Below are 17,289 nucleotides of genomic sequence, written 5' to 3'. Positions count from 1 at the left end.
GAAAAGAAAGAAAAGAAAGAAAAGAAAGAAAAGAAAGAAAAGAAAGAAAAGAAAGACAAGAAAGACAAGAAAGAAAAGAAAGAAAAGAAAAAAAGGAAAAAGAAAAAAAGAGCTGAGAGGAGGTTAAATAAAAAGGGGGGTTCGCTTCCTTCCCACTTTTTTTTTTCCCTTGGAAAGGGGTGGACAAAAGCGTGGGAATGCTGCCCTCTTGTGGCAGCTCCTTTAAATTCGCCTGGGAAGGATGGTGAGGCAGGAAAATGGTCATTGGGAAAAAAAAGGGAAAAAAAGGAAAAAAAAGAAAAAAGGAAAAAGAAAGAAAAAAAAGAAAAAAGAAAGAAAAAAGGAAAGAAAGAAAAGAAAGAAGAAATAAAGAAAAAGAAGAAAAGAAGAAAGAATAAAAAAGAATAAAAAGAAAATAAAAAGGAAGAATAAAAAGAAAGAATAAAAAGAAAGAATAAAAAGAAAGAATAAAAAGAAAGAATAAAAAGAAAGAATAAAAAGAACGAGTAAAAGAAAGAATTAAAAGAAGGAATAAGAAGGAATAAAATAAGGAATGAAAAGAAAATAAAAAGAAAATAAAAAGAATGAAAAGAAAGATTAAGAAGGAATAAAAAGAAAGAAAAAAAGAAAGGATAAAAAGAAAGAAAGAAAGAAGAAAAGGAGGAAAAAAGAAAGGAAAAAGAAAGGGAAAAGAAAGAAAAAAGAAAGAAAAAGAGAAAGAAAAAAGAAAAAAGAAAGAAAAAGAAAAAAAAGAAAAATAAGAGAAAAAAAGAAAGAAAAAAAGAAAGAATAAAAAGAAAGAATAAAAAGAAAGAAAAAGAGAAAGAAAAAAGAAAAAAGAAAGAAAAAAAAAAAGAGAAAAAGAAAGAAAAGCAACAGGGGGTTTATCAATTTTATAATAAATTTTTCAATTTTATAAATTTGAAACAGTAAAAAAAAATAGTTGAAAAAATATGTCTGAAATCTAACAAAGCTCCCAGGAACCCCCTGAAATCAGAGAGCTGAGCAGAAAAGTCCAAATGGAGGAAAATGAGATGGTGAAGGAGATGAAGCTCAGCTCCTTGCTGGCAGAAAAGGGGCTGCAGAGGAGGGAGAAAAAAAATAAAATGGTATTTTTTGGACTGGGGAAGCCAAGCAGAAACTGTGTGTGCCTCACCTGTTGTTCCCAGACAGAGGGAAAATGAAGTCAGAAATTGGGAGGTCCCAGCACCCATCCTGCTCCCCTCACCCCAGCACAGTGCTGGGGGTGCCCAGGGCCACTCTAGAAAAACGAAGAAAAAAACCCAAAAAAAAATATTTTTCACCTCTGTGAGTCCACATTTACTCCCTGCATGTTTTTATTTTTTTTTCCTTCCCAGTTCCCAGGGTTTGGCAGCCTGAAGGTGAGGAATGCAGCCCAGTGGCATCTCTGCATCAGGGCTCAGCTGGGGCTGGGGCTGGTTCTGGTTCTGGGTGACCCAGAGGGACCCAGGGAGATGAGAAGGTGAAGATTGGAGACTCTGTCCCTGCCAGCAAATCCTCCCTGCAGGGCCCTCTGGCTCTTGGTGTCCCCAAGGTGCTTCCCCATGTTTCACCCTCCCACCCCAAGGCTCCATCCTGGAGATGCAGGAGGATGAAGGGAAGGAGGGAAGGGGCTCTGCAGGCAGAGAGGTGGCAGGAGGAAGGGTGACAAAGTGACAAAGTGCTCCTGGGGGGCTTGGAGAAGCAGGAGGATGGTGAGGGGATCACAGAGGAACGAGGCACCCAGCAGTGGGTGCTGCTCCCTAAGGTTTGGTGGCTCCTTTTCCAGCATCCCCCCACCCTCAGGAGGATGCTGGGACCAGTGGGCTCTGTCCCCTCCTGGGCCAGCCCCTTGTTCCCATGTCCCCAAGGCCACTGCAGAGCCAAGGGGACAAAGACCAAAGCCACCCAGCCCCTGAGCAAAGCCTGCTCTGAAGATGGTTGTCCCCAACACCTCCTCCAGGCACGCCAAGGGCTCCACCTGAGATGCTCCTCCAGCTGCTCCACATCATGGAAAAGTGGGGAAAGCCAAAGCCAGAGGCTCCATCACTCCCTGCAAGGACACAAATCACTCTCTGGCTGCTCCTCACCCAGCCTGGAGGTGAGGAAAATTCCTGCCAGGCTTCCCCTGGCTCCAGGTTCCACCTCCTGGGCTAGAAAAGATCTGCTGGCAACAGTGAATATATGTAGGTTGTTTATTGATTCCAACATATTAATAGATTGGATAATAAACAGTACTTTTAAACATTCTCTTAACCAAAAATATAACAAATATTTACAATCACTCAGTAAAAATACAAAAAGCATACAGAGGCACTGTCTTTCTAAAAGACATAAGTGTAAGAGGTATCAAAAAATAGGAGACAAACATTGCTTGTTACAGAATACTTTACAATCACTGACTTGTGCAGTACAATTGCTATTGGAATATCATTACATCTGTGCAGTTTTGCCAATATGCTCACATATTTAGAATTTCATTAATACCAAGCTAAACTGCATTCCAGGTATATCAAAAATAAAGAAAAAAAAAAAAAAAAAAAAAACCAATGAGAAGCACAACAGAAGCCAAAAGCTGGGTGGGGACTTCAAGGTGGATTTCCCTCTGTACAAGCACTCTAAAATATAATGTGTAAAGCTTTTCTAAAGAGAAAGTATCCCTTTTTTCTGCAGCTTTTGCAAAGGCAGTGGCAGGTTTTAGTTTTGAAAAAAAAAAAAAAAAAAAAAAAAAGAAATTCTAAGCCTAATATTTTATAAAAACTCCAGTGGGAGGTTGGTGCTTCCCCAAGTCCAGGGAAGGACTTGGGAGGGGATGAAAGGTTCCAGCCTGATGCCACCAAGGTGCCTTCTGAAAGGGGCACCCCAGAGAGGCTCAGGGGGGTGCAGGCAGCCCCCAGGGCATCCCATCCCCACTCTGCCCACTTCCCAGGGAAGCTTCACTCACCTCTGAAAGCCCCTGGGAAGGAGGAGGAAGGAGGCAGCAGAGCAGGAGGATGCTCTCTGCAAACAAAAACCTGAAGTTTTAGCCACGCTGCTAAAACTTCAAACACCTGCAGCCACCCCCTGGCCCTGATTTTTTTGGGTATTTGCTGGGTGAAACCCATCCTCAGCCAGCTCATTTTTTCCCCTTCTGCAACTGGAGAGGCCAATTCACAGGATCACAGAATGGCCCAGGTTGGAAAGGACCTCGGAGATTTTCTAACTCCAACCTGGAAGCCTCACTGCTCTTTTGGGAGCCAGCTGGAAGTTTAGGATTTATGAAGCCTCAAGAAATCCTGCAGGGTTAATTCACAGCCAGCTCCAACACATCCTTCATCCACAAGTCCAGAGCAAACATCAAGCAGCAAGTGAGCAACCTGAGCTCCTGCAGTGGGAGGAGGTGATGGGAGGCATTTTAACTGGGGCACCAAGTCAGGAACAGGGGATCCAGGAGACTTCTCTGAGCACCACCCTTCATTCCACCTGGATGACTGAAAAAAGGGATAATGTCTCTTCAAATCCATACCAGACACACTACATTTGGCTAGGGGCCCTGATCAATGTGATCAGGTGTTTAAAAACCAAGAAAAAGAAAATCCCAGCAGGGAGCAGCAGAGAAGCCACACTGTGAGAGGCAGGAGAAGCAAAAAGGAGGAGAGCTCATTTGTCTGTACTTTATGCATTATTTATTTACACCAGCTGTATTGGATATAGTAGGAAAAGATGATCAGTGAAGACTTTTCACTCACTCCAATAAAGTTTTTTGGACTTTTTGGACTCCAAAAAAGTCTCCTGAAAAGCCCTGTGGGACAGATGGATGCTGTTGATGTGTGAACACCACGGGTGGATGGGTGATTTCTTCAACTGCTCTTCCCAAGCTGCCAGAGGAGACCCTGACCCCTGGAAGAGCCTCCCCACATCCTCCAAGACAGGGTTTTTTGGGGGAAAAAGGATGTCTCTTTCCTAACAGCCCTTCATCCCTTATGTACTTTTGTTCAACAGGCTGAAAAATAAACCCCAGCTCAGCAGCTGAGGGGAGGGGAACTGTGGGATTCAACTGACCTGGCACAACACAAGATGAGTTTTGCTGATGAAACACCAAGCCCATTGCATGTTCCATGGAGAAGTCACCAAACAACTGCAGCTGATGGTGGGATTGCTGGGACTGGGATTTCCATCCCACAGAAGCATCAATTGTCAGCATTCCACAGGCTGCAAAGAATCACTCTGCCTTGCATTGCTTTGACACTGACATTAATCTTGATTCATTAAGGCCTGTGCAGGTTCATTAAATTCATATTAAGGCCTCAAAAAAGCAAAATGTATTTATTATGGATATACCACGGCTGATTTTTAATTATTTTTTTTTTCCCCCCAACCATTTGGCTCTTCAGATACCTGTGCCAAAAATTCATCCAGCCAACTACTTACTTAGGAGTGAGGATTCCCTTCCTCAGCATTCCTGCTCCTTTCTGCCTTCCCAATCCCAAAATCAGGATGGGTCAAGTCCCAGCCACCCAGAAATCTTGAACCTGGCACCACTCTGAATGCAGACCCAAGCTGGGTCATCAGTTCCAAGCTGCCACAGGAAAAGCACATCAAAGGCTTTTGGGTTGTTTTTTGGTACTTGTGTAGTTTTCAGAAAATGCTGCATTCACCCTGCACCCCCCTGCACACATCCAGGAAAAACTCAAAAAAAAAACCCAAAAAAACCAAACCCTTAAAGCTTTTCACAACTATGGAGAGAGAAATCATTTCTGAGGCACTGTAAAAAATGACAAACATCTTTCTAGCTTAGGCTGTAAACATCACAACGAAGATTTACAATTAAATGTTTAAATACATATTCACACATTCATGTCCAATTTTAACACTAGAATGGGGCATCACGGGCTAAAAGGAAGAAAGAAGAAAGAAACTGCAGGTATTTCCAGTTTTACCCCTCTGAGCTCTGGCTGGCTAAGCAAAATCAACCCAGTTCTTTGACCACAGTCAAACTGGAGGATCACATGTTAATACTGGTTGGCTGTAGGGCAGAACTGTCACTGGCATCAACACCCTTGGGAGTTTTATCTGGGATTTAAACATGTTTTGAGATCATCTGTATCTTCCAGTTGAAGGCAACAAGGTTTTTTTTTTCACCCCTCACAAAACACATTATAACCTTACATAAAGCATTATGGCATTAAATATTCAGCTGCACAAATTTTACTGTTAAATGAAGGTGATCTATCATTAATTCTGATTTTTTTATTTATTTTTTTTTTAAGATAACCTTGCACCCTAAATCCTGTGCATCTCTGGTAAGAGGCCAGAAGGTGTGGGATGATCTGAAATCCCACAACACACGAGTTGAAGTTTTGGTTTCCAGCAACACACTTTGCATGCTGAGCTCTGCAGGGCAAAATCTGCTTCAGGCTTTTTTGGGGGAAGCTTCCAACTCCTCCAACAGCTCCCCAAAAGCTCTGGCTCCTCCACTGCACTCACCTGCCAGGGGAGGAGAGCACCAACCATCACTTAGTTGGCTGCAAGCTACAAAATTTCCAAAAATCCTTCCAGGGTGGAGGAGTTTTGCTGGGTTTGGGTAGAAGGGGAGCAGCAGCCAAGCAGGGTTTTGTGCTCTATTTATATTTCACTGAAAGCCACTCTAAAATCAATGCAATTCCTAATTTTGTGTCTACTTTGAGAGCACAGCAGTTTAGGTGTAGCTGGTTTACTATCACATGTGACTAAGCATTTAGCCAGCCAGAGCACTGCCAACACAAATAAAGGAAATTCCCATTAAAAAAAAAAAATTAAATTAATAAATTATTTTCTGATACTTCAGCAACGTCCTTTGCTTTTGCTGACATTTTGATATATATATATATTTTTTTTTTTTTCCAAGTTCATAAAATAACACTCTTAGACTTGTAATGCTCATGTAGAAAACAACAATGATGGAAAACTACCCAAGGGTTCTATGGGATGGTGGAGAAGAACACTTCCAAATTCTGAGTGGTGGTGACAAGGGGTCCTCTCAAATGCACGAAGCCATCCCCAGACAACACCAGTGCTGGGCTCCAGACCTCCTTGAGAACAGTTCTGTATTTCACAGGCAGAAGTAGCTTTTCTTAGGTGGTGGCAGAGTGAAAGGAAGGGAGAGAGATGTGATCCAACCCGTTCCACCTCATCCATGACAAGAGGCAATGCAAAAATCTGAGGTTTAGTAGCAGCAAGGTGTTAGCATTTGCTAACAGAATTGTCTGGTCCTTCTCCCCACATCCTTTGTGAAGTGGTTTGACAGAAATAACCCGAGGCTTAGACTGCTGATACTTGTTCATCTTCTGCAAAAAAAGAGAGAAAAAAGAACTCCAGTCAGTGTTTTCATCATCAGTCCCCGGCCTCAGACTCAGGAGCAGCACCCGGGGGTTGGTTACAGAGGTTCTGGGAGGGTTTCACTAATTCCATGTCCCAAATGCTTGACCACAAGATATTCAGTATCACCATTTAACAAATCCTCAAGCAGGCTGAGGTATGGATACACAAATCAAGCTGGTCTGCAAAACAGAGAATCTCAGATCCTCCAGAAGTTAATAGCATGCAGCTCCCAATAGCCCCAAAGCTGCTGACTGGGGAGAAAAAGCCAGGAAATTACTTTCCAACATGCAGTGAGCTTTGTATCCCAAGTAAAATTAACCAGGCACTTCAAAAAATAGTAAAAGCAGCGTGTCTAAAAGTGTATGGTTAAATTTAGTTTAGAAAACAGTTCAGATTAAAATGTTTGAAGCAATTACTTCCTTCTTTTTATATCAAAAACATTTAATACCACAACTGAATTAATGCTGGGCAACTTTACCATGAGTTTGAACTGCAGTATTAATATATATGTTAAACACTGTTTACATATTTTAAAGGGCCAAGATAGGATCATTTTGCATCAGACATGGTTTTAATCTAAATCCATGCTCACTTTAAGCCAGACCAAAATTGAAGGAAATGACCACAACATCCTAATTAAAAAGAGTTCACTAACAAAGGGTCCAGAGGGATCACATCAGTGCACAGGTATTGAAAGCAAATCAGCAGATAAAAGGAGAAATAAAGGAGAAATTCCCTTAATTTTGACACAATGTAAGAGCAGGCTTTTTCAAGAAAACAAAAAAAACCCCAACAACCTCTTGCATTTTGGTCACTGAAAGATGCTGTGCTCAGCAGCACTGGCTGTTGCTTCAAACAAAATCATGAGGAATTGAACTGGAAGAGAAGACACTGTCAGGCCAAGTTGGGCTGGGAAATCAGGTTTTTTTAAATGCATTTTTCACAGAAGAAGAGAAATTCTCTGTTAATTGTACAGTATTTTAAACCCCAGCCTCCAGAAATCTCTGCTGAGGAATTAAGGGAGCTTAATGCTCCTGAGAATACAAATATGAAATGGGTTAAGGGTTCTACAATGCTCCACCAAATCCAAAACAGGTGTTTTGGGTCATCATCCTGATGTCAGCCTAAACCAGCAGGACATCAGTTCAGTGACCCAGAGAGCTGGAGTTTTTCTGGATGTAGTTTCTAGCCTGACAGTGTCCCTTCAAGTCCACATCACCACCAAGAGGGGAGAGATTTTAAAGAAAACCAAAGATAACATTGTATCTACATGCTCTCAAGTATCTCAGTTGTGCTTGGGGAGATTCGTAGGAATATTTATATATATTTATTTATATATAATTTCAAGTCTGCTCGGTGTCAACATGCTTTTTCCCCAGGGAGGGCATTCTTTTGTGCTGCACACATGCACTCCTGGACGCACGCGTAACGCAACTTCTGCCTGTTCCAAGATTAACCCAAACTGTTAATCTCCAAGAATGACCCCCAAGAAAAAGCCCAGTGAGGTAAAACACTGCACAGACCAGGATTCACACAGCAGTTCACTTAACATCTAACCAAGGCAGGGGTTGCACATACCATCCTCTTCACTATCTGCGTCAGGCATGTCTGCTAGCTTGGGGCTGGACGGCTGCCGACTATGCCACTGAGGCATCTTCGAGGAGATAGAGGCCACCAGGTCACTACCAGGAGGAGCTGATGAAAGTCTAGAGAGGTCACTGGGAAGCATCTTTGACCTCTGCACTGCCACACTATAGTCTGGAGGTTTTAGGTGTGGGTGGTGGGGCGATCCTTCTTTTATGTCGGCTAAAGAAATCCCCAAATATCCCGGAGGGGTGGGCGGTGGCTCCCTATACCTATCGTCCTTCTTAGGTGAGGTGACACAGTACACTGGCACAAGAAATAAGCAATGGAAATGTTAAAGGAAGGAAACAAAAAGGAAAAAACGTTACCAAAAAAAAAAAAAAAAAAAAAAAAGAAAAAAAAAATTAAAAATAAATCATGAAATGTTACTATGGCAAAACAGAAACTGATAACGAAAACGCCGATGCAGAAAACACTGGTTATAACGACAGCAGCAGCTCATTTCATGCTCCCATTTCTGTTTCCTGCTTCTTTTAAGAAGTCAGAGTAGCAACAGAACCCATGAACTCATTGGGCATGGTGCCAATCGAGTGGAAACAGGACTTGAAGCTCCTCTACACTCAGCTTGCAGTTGCTGTGCTCGCCAGAACCGAACAACATCCACTTCATCACCCATCAGGGCCTTAACATCCTTATTATTTCACTTATAATAAATTATCACTGTATCAACTGATGTGCAATAAGACATTAAATCATCCCATGAGCTATGCTATAAGGAGGGGAAAAAAAAATCCCCCTGTCCTACATGAAATTTCATTTCATGTACCACATAAAACTGCCTCTAGGAAGCAAACTGCATTTTTATTTTGCATTTTCTAAGAGCAAACATTGACTTCTCACATCTATAGTTTCCCTCCCTGTTCCATCAGCAGTTCAGGTCAGATGGCTCTCAAACCAAAGCTTAACTTTCTGTAAGTTCCCTCCCTTCCCACCCACCCCCAGGTCTGGGGCTGATGTGCATGTTAAATTGGGCTTTTTCCATGTACGTGTTGCAACAGGAGAGTTACAAAGCAAGGGTAATTTTTAAAATCTGTTAGTTGTGTGAATTTGCATTCTTCTTGTGGATACATTCTGAACATGAACAGTGCATGCTCATTATTACAGTTTTCATTTCTTTCAGCAGCTGTAACATTTTCTTATCTTATAAGAATGTGAAAGGGTGAAAAATAAAAGTGTATTTCTTGTTGTGAGGTGGCCTTGGGAGGTTCTGGGTGGTGGCAGCAAGAACAAGAACTGGTTCATATGTGATGGCCTTGATTTGTGCTTGGGCTGGGAGGAAAATAAAACTGAATTCACAGAGTCTGGGGTTTAGCAGAGGAGATGTGGGCATAGGTGGAGGATGAGACTGCTGCTTCATAGGAATCCTTTTCATTTAACTCGTGTTGAACTGGGAGAAAGGAGAGGAAGAAAAGGAGGTTTTCTTCTCCCTGAAGGGATGGGGAAGGGCTGGATCCTCCAAGCAAGCTCCCACCTTTGGTCTTTGTTGGTTTTGCAGGAGGACTGAGGTGGGTGGGTACACTCTCCTTGAAAGGAGAAAGCTTCAGGCTCCCTAAAGCTAATATCTAGTGTAATAACAAAAGTAGAAACAATGTGCCCTTTGTAAAGTTCAAATTCCTAATATTTCATAAATTCTCTCCAAATAAAACATTCTAAAAGCACTTGATTAAATGTCCCTAACTTCTGTCACCCACCCACAGCCTCAGGGCTTCCAAAACCCTTTTCCAAGGAACTCTCTCCCTTCCCCAGTGGCTGACTACTCAAATATTCACTTTGTTAAGAAAAGAGGGTGAAATTCTACAGCATGGTTAAGGGAAATGTAACTAAAAGGCAACAGTTTTGATTCTGATGTCCACTAGAGGCAAAAGTAATGGAAAAGCTTTTCCCTTTGGATGCCCAGCAATGGTTTATTATCATTCCAGACCTTCTCTGCTGGCAAAGCAAAGGTTGCAGGAAGAAATGTTGGATGCTGCAGAAGGAAGAGATGCTCATGAAGTCATGAAGCCACCATTTTTATGGATTCTGGCATCAGTATGTAGGCAGCACCCTTCCAGCTCTCTTTTACCCTGCCCTGGGTTTTGGAGAAAACTTAACCAAGGAGGAGGAATGCAAACCAGGACCTCCAGCCTACCTGTGATGTTTATTCAGGCAATTACCTTTGATAACCTAAATGCCTCTAGCAATCTACACAGTAATTAAATTGCATTTCATCTGCACCTGACTTGCAGTCTAGAAAGCTTTGTACTCCATGTTTTGTCTTGCTTCTAACCCAGTTCCTTTAGTTCTGGCTGCCTACACTCACTGGAAAAATGAACGATAATTTTGCTTGGTAGATCTATGCATCTTTGAGAAGACATTTTATAAGTTCTTCTCTTTTCATATATAGCCAAACTGCAGTTATATAGCCAAATAAATAGCAATTCAACATGGCAAAACTAGGAAGGGAATCTGTTTTGCCCTTCAGCTTTCAGAGACCAAAGCCCTGTGGATGGAAGGTGCCTCAGGAATGCTCTGTACCACTCAGAACTGCTCTTCCCTCTCAAGTTCATGGCAAGTCTGTATTATATGGACTTGAAGAAGCTACATTCATTGTTCCTTGCCAGAGGAACACCAACAGCACTGAGTCTTTCCAAAATAATTTAAAAAAAAAAAAAAAAAAAATCATACTACTGAAAGCAACTGCCTGACATTTTCATGAAGACTTCTCCACACAGTGACTGGGAAGTGTGCTGGTTTATTATTCCTGGTTTCCTAATGCAAAAGAAGGCAGCTTGAAAACACAGAGTCTGGTGTAATGTTCTGATGAAAACCACATGTGAAGCTGCATTTAACATGCCATCCAGGCCCCAGACCTGCTGATGTCATTTCTTAACATCTTAATATCAAAATGAAAACCAGATGTAGAAGCTTCCATAACGCTGTTGGCTCGGCTTACCTATCAGGCCTTTTTCTGTACTTGAAGTAACAGTTTTGTAAGTTGTATCAGCCCCTGGTTTAGAGTCCAAAACCTCTGTCTGCTCTGCTGCAGAGTTCTCCAGCCCCCTCCGTTTTATTGTCCCATAGTTTGTTTCATAGGTGTCAGACAGGGAGCTGGAGGAGGCCCAGCTCTGCCGAGACTGATCCAGCTCCACGCTGGCTTTCGACTGCCTGTTGGCTTTGGAAAAGGCTTCAGAATACAAATAACCTTCCTCAGAGTAACAGCTTGTGGGATCCACTTCAGCTATAGGTCCATCCAGCTGGGTGTGCCGGTAAGAATTGAGGAGATCCCAGCTCTTCTGGTTTGGGATGTTCTGGAAGTTGTCATGGGAACTACTTGAGCATGAAGTCCAGCTTCCCCGGCCGCTGTCTGCTGCCTCCACTGTGATGTGCTCGTGGGAGATCTCCTCGTTGCTCATGGAGGAGGTGAAAGCCATCCCTCTGATGAGAGCAGGCCTGGTGATTGACCAGCTAACATTTGAAAGCAACAGAAAGCAGAAAAAGTTTCTTATAAGCCTTTGAAATGAGAGGGAAATACTCAGAGACAATTATATCGCTTCAGGGACGAGCCTATAAATGTAACAAACATCTCCCATCAAATTGAACCCACAGCAGATTCTATCCCAAGAAGACTCCCACACATTAAATCTTACAGATTGAGGCTAATGTCTAGTAAAAACAAAAGCAAAATCTTCCAGTTCAAAGTGACATCCCAGGAAAAGCTGTCACTCTGCTCAAATAACACCACCTCTTGTGTGGAAACTCCCAAGAAGACAGTGGCAGGAAGCCTGCAGTCTCCCTGCTGCAACAAATGGCAATAAAAATCCTTAAAAATCACAATAGAGAACCTAAAGTGACTGGTACATCTGACTCAGAGACTTGGTAATATCCTGCTTTGCTCCTCTCTCTCCTGCTATAATTTAAGTATCATCCTAGCTTTTAACACATTTTCAGTCTCCTGCAAGATGACCATCTGACCCCACCAAGCTGTTCCCACAAAAGAAACACAAGTTTCTTGGAAAAACAGGCTCTTCCCATACAGAGCAGCCAGTATTAAACTCCAGCTTCTAGCAAGAGCTTAATAACCACAGCAAAGCTCCTAACTGTGTGTCCTGATCAAAGCTTTCTTGTCCCTTCTGACACCAGCACACCAAACCCAACCAGAACCAGTTGCATCTCACCCTGGGCATGGCTGGCCATAATCAGCCAGTGGCTGAGGATGCTCTTTTCTCTCTGCTCCTCCTGAATCCACCACAATAAGAGACTGGGACAAACTCCTCTCATCCTGCAGAGCAGCTGACATGGAGTCCACAGAGCAGTTGCTCACGATGCTGGACCTGGATGAAATCTCACTGTGACTGGAGTCAGAGAAGTTGTCAGATTTTGTGGAAGGGATGAGGGCGTAGCCTGAAGAAAAAGAGAAGGGAAAATCTTGGTAAAAGAGCAGAAGTATTGACACACATATTTCAGCAAGGATATTTTAAAGAAAAAAAATAATCAAAGCCTCTTGGCCTACAATCAGTCCCCTAAAGATTTTAGGGTCCTAAAGCTTTTAGCATCTAGCACTACATTCTATTAACCCAAGTCTGGTGATACCAATAACCTGCCTGCAACTCTGCTACTCTCCAGACCATAAAGTTTAACCTGAACAAATAGGATCAACTGCTGCAGCATGAATTGTGGGGGGACAGATGAGGTCTCCTCAGTTTTTCAAGCCCTCATTAATTTCAATTAAATGAAAATGTGAAATGACCAGGCAGTGTAAAAGCCAGGGCAGTGGGACACACAACTTAATACAGAAAACTGCCATGAAGATGCCATGAAGTCTGTAAAAAAAGTCATCAGATGACACATCATCTGGATATACCTCTGGTATACACTCCAGTGAGCACATAGCTTGGAATTTGAGAAATTTCACTGCTTGATTATTGCTCTAGGACTTTAAGAGCAAATCAAACATCAATATTATCAAACTACAGAACTGATCCTTATTAATGAAAAAATTATATTTAAGGCCAGCACTTTTAAAATTAAATTTCCGTTTCTTTTCCTTGGGCAATAGTTAATATTTTATTTTCTTCTACTTTGTCTAATGGACTCCTCAAAATTTAACACTACAGTACAAAACCTTCTCAGAGTGGTTCTTAATAAGGTGCTCTTCTTTAAGAGCTTCAAAGATTTGGAGAACCAAAGGACACATCTTCATTAAAGAGATTAACACTACCTGAACACTGAGTCATTAAAATAACAACATGTGTTCATAAAACAACCAAGTGTAAGTCACAAAAATATGTGACCAATACAAATATAGGCCAATGCTGCAAGTGAGCACCCAAGTGACATCAGATGAGGGACTATCTAGAGTAGAATTAAGAGAATGTTGCAGAACTTACTGTTAAAATTGACGTTTGCAAAACACTAAGTAACAGAACTGCCACTGTACCTGTTCCTTGATTTTCTAAACTTCACCTGATTGTCTCCACTGCACTGTCTGGGTGATTAGCTATAAATAACTGACACAAATATCTGGAAGGGAAGCACATGAAACAGCTTGAACACAGACATGAATAATGCTAAAATAACTTGGATAAAATCGTATTTGACACAGAGAGGACATCAGAGTCTTTCTTCCAAAACTGCATTATAAAGTCTTCCTTCTCCTCCTAGGCTTGATGCACAGGCAGTAAGATGGCCAGAGATTGCTGTTGCTATAGATACTTGCTGTACTCAGAGAATCACTGTCTTTCTCCTTTTCCTTTTCACTCCCTTCTGAGGCTTCCATGTGCTCTGCTTCCCTTTTGGCAGGAAAAGCTGTTCTCTCCCTGGAGAAGCTTCTTTCCCTAAGTCTTCTAAAGAGGGGGCCCTTCGTTTTCCTGTGCTCGTGCTCAACTTCTGCCTTTTCACTCTCATCCTCTCCTTCTCCCTTTCCACTCAGGTCAGATCTGTATCTTGCTTTGCAAATCATCTGGATTTGCTTCTGCAAATAAGCCCCACCTATTCCATAGCTGCGTGGTCCACTGTTCTTGTTGCTGGCTTCACTGGCAAGGGATGAGGAAGAGCCAGAGAGATTCATCTGACCACAGTTATCCGACCTCTGGATGTTACCAACTACAATAAAGAACAGAGATCTTGGTAAGTGAGGAGATAAATAACAGCAAAGAGACTGTCCTGATTTTCAAGCTTTTTTTTTTTTTTCTTCAATTCTGTCTGCGTAACGCTGGGGTGGAAAAAAAAGAAGCTCAAAAGGTAGCTCATCAAAAGAAAATGACTTGTAAGATTAAGTGCAACGTGGTTCATGCCTAAAAAGTCTTTCCTGCTGTCTGTGAAGCACCTAATTTTAGTTCAATGAGCTGTTAGCACTCCACATACAACAGGGTATGGGTCACCTCAATCAAATCAGATCAGTGCTAAAAATACACCGAAAGCAAGTCTGAATGAATGAAGTAATCCCAAAGAAAAAACACATTCTTTTCAAAAGAACCAGATGAAAGTTAACAAAAATAACATGTTTCTAAGCAAGGCTCAAAAACCTCAGTGGGGCTGGGGTTGGCAACCCAAGTAATGAAGCTTCTCAGACAGATGATGTGTTGAAGCAAAAGAAGTGGCATTCTCCTTAAGGCAAGAGTATCTTGTGAAGGCAGAAGTGGACAGACCAGCATCACCTCCCCCTGAAAGAGGGGAGAAGATGCAGTGAGCCCCCATGCTATGCCATGCTACTCCAGTGGCTTTGGGTTGTCAGTGAGGGAAAAGCAGCACAGAAGGGAGGGAAAAACACCTTACACCATCCAACACTGACCACACTGGCTGACTACTGAGTGCTGTTAAGAGATTTCAACTGAATTCCCATCCAAGCTTGGCTACTGATGAAGTGAGGCAGGTCTTTTAAGACGAAGACATCAAAAATAAAGGGATTTTTCAGGGCATCATGATAGACAGGGATGTATACAAAGCCCTGTGCACAAGAACAAAAAATAGGAATAGTGACTGGAGGATGTAGATGGATGCACTGCTTCTGCAAACCCAGCTCTGCTGGAGAAAAACAACAGCATTTTAGCTCCAGCTCCATCTTGTCTCCTGGTGTTCCAGCTACCCTGGGCAAAACCAGGAGGCAGCTCAACTGCTGCAGCTTCTGTGCAACACTGGCACAAGCCCAGGTTTGTGAATCCTGTTCATACAACCAGCCACCTACACCTCAACTGCTACACTGGGTGTCAGCACTTAAAAATCTGTTGGAACCTGTCAGAAGCATTTAAGCCAAATTTTAAAGAAAACAATTGCTCCTTTTTTTAAACAATAGGTCACTTTTAAGGCCAAAAGATAGAAATACACTTAAAAAATGTATTTATTCACAGAAAGACACAATTCTATTCCTGACATGAATACTCTAAAACTACCATTTATTTCTTTTAAGTGTCATTACCAACAATGCCCACCCTGTTTTTAGTCCAGGACAGGCAGGAGGAGTTCCTGAGATGGGTGCTGCCCACCTACCTTTGCGTGGAGAGCCCTGAGGAGAGGCAGGGGGGCTGGAGTGCAAAGAAGATGCCATGGACATGGTGTCATCTGTTTGCTTCTTACTACTTACTTCCTCAGACAAGCTTAATGACTTCTGTGGGGAGCCTGTACCTGGGAAAGCAAAGGTCTGGTTTACTCATTGGTCTTTCAAGTTAGGGAGCTCTGTTGGAACTGCAAAGAAGCACCAGGATGACCCATCACTGGGGTCTTCAGCAAAGGAAGGGGCAGATGCTCAGATGAATTCTGCAAGTGGAAGAAGTTTCCACCTCAAATTTACATCAGTCATTGCTACCACTGGCTGCTCAGCCAAGTGTTTGGAGACACCCAGGTCACAACCAGAATGACTGCAGCAGATTCACCAGCCATGGTCTTAGAAAGGACAAAGAACTGACCAATGTATGAAGGATGGAGGAATGCCTTGCCCCTGACATGCTGGGACAGGGTTCAAACCAACTCATGTCCCAGCCAGCAAGTCAGTTTGAGATCTTCCCCATCAGGAGTTCTCCAATCAGTCTCCACAGGCACCACACACAACTTGGAAAGTTTAGCAAAACCAGTGCACCACTGCCCTTCAGAATTGGATGATGTGGTGGTTCTTGTTCACTGGTAGAGGACACAGTGCCCAGGAGATCATTTAGGTTCTCAACAGCTTGTTGGAATGCATGGGAATGGAGAGATACCTCTCAGCAAAGCCTCTAGAGCACATCAAGCTGCACTGGCTTTGAAGAGGAGACTGGAAACAAAAATCAACTGGAAACATTATTTTATATGCTGCAATATACTGTATTCTGCAGCCACTTCAGTGGATATTCCTGCTCAGTCCATCACAAAATGATTTTATAGAACTCACTAACTGCAACAAATTAATAACCCACAATTGTAGCTTTCAACTGATACAAGTTATGCAAATAGGTGAAAGGCATTATAATACATAATAATATGTAATAAATACATAATACTGCTTTGCAAATAGCAAATTTAGAGACAGAATAAAACCTGATGCTCAGGAGAAGCAATACCCTATGTTGTGCTGCTCCATTTGACAATGATATGGTTACAATGGTGTTATAGAGGTTATAACATTAAATGTGATTTGTTCCAAAGATATCACTTAAAAATAATAATTGGTTTTTACCTATTACACTTCATTTTGTCATGAAAAGAAACAAGCAATGGTTTTGCACTTCATTTGTGCAAGATCCCTTTAGAGTTCAGAAATAAACAATAAAAGGCTTAACATGGTACATCTTACCTGTCTGAGAGAGATATTAGGATCACTTTAGTTAGAATATGTTCTTAAATTCAAGGGAAAAAAAAAGGGACAAAGCAAAAGCACATTTGGAGGGAGGACCTTCCCTCAGTGGCTGTTTTAAGGCAAATTATTACAGTCTGTGCAAATCATAGAATCATAGAATCCTAGGGGTTGGAAGGGACCTGGAAAGATCATCTAGTCCAACCCCCCCTGCCAGAGCAGGGCCCCCTAGAGTACATCCCCTAGGAACGTGTCCAGGGGGGTTTTGAATGTCTCCAGTGAAGGAGACTCCACAACCCCCCTGGGCAGCCTGTTCCAGGGCTCTGTCACCCTTACAGTAAAAAAATTTTTTCTGATATTCAACTTGAACCTCCTATGCTCCAATTTACACCCATTACCCCTTGTCCTATCACTGGTCACCATAGAGAAAAGCCTAACTCCATCTCCCTGACACTCACCCCTTACATATTTGAAAACATTGATGAGGTCACCCCTCAGTCTCCTTTTCTCCAAACTAAAGAGACCCAGCTCCCTCAGCCTTTCCTCATAAGGGAGATGTTCCACTC

General features: G+C 42.3%; 1 protein-coding gene across 8 annotated transcripts in view; it reads right to left on the bottom strand.

Annotated features, from left to right (window-relative positions):
- Nucleotides 1–2,181: 2,181 nt before the first annotated feature.
- RAPGEF6 (Rap guanine nucleotide exchange factor 6) overlaps nucleotides 2,182–17,289 on the bottom strand; it is a 113,976-nt gene continuing 98,868 nt past the window's right edge. For 6 of the 8 annotated variants that reach the window (XM_071758310.1, XM_071758311.1, XM_071758312.1 and 3 more), the window contains 6 exons: nucleotides 15,448–15,582; nucleotides 13,951–14,064; nucleotides 12,138–12,363; nucleotides 10,916–11,427; nucleotides 7,918–8,229; nucleotides 2,182–6,305 (listed from right to left, as the gene is read on the bottom strand). In XM_071758310.1, coding sequence (XP_071614411.1) covers nucleotides 6,280–6,305; nucleotides 7,918–8,229; nucleotides 10,916–11,427; nucleotides 12,138–12,363; nucleotides 13,951–14,064; nucleotides 15,448–15,582 — 1,325 coding nt within the window. In that variant the 3' untranslated portion in view covers nucleotides 2,182–6,279. The remainder of the gene's footprint in view (nucleotides 6,306–7,917; nucleotides 8,230–10,915; nucleotides 11,428–12,137; nucleotides 12,364–13,950; nucleotides 14,065–15,447; nucleotides 15,583–17,289) is intronic. The other 2 variants (XM_071758314.1, XM_071758317.1) reach the window with 1 other exon arrangement.

Source organism: Heliangelus exortis, chromosome 15 (genome assembly GCF_036169615.1).
Source record: "Heliangelus exortis chromosome 15, bHelExo1.hap1, whole genome shotgun sequence".
In the NCBI taxonomy this organism is placed as follows: domain Eukaryota; kingdom Metazoa; phylum Chordata; class Aves; order Apodiformes; family Trochilidae; genus Heliangelus; species Heliangelus exortis.
This window is presented reverse-complemented; position numbering and strand designations above follow the sequence as displayed.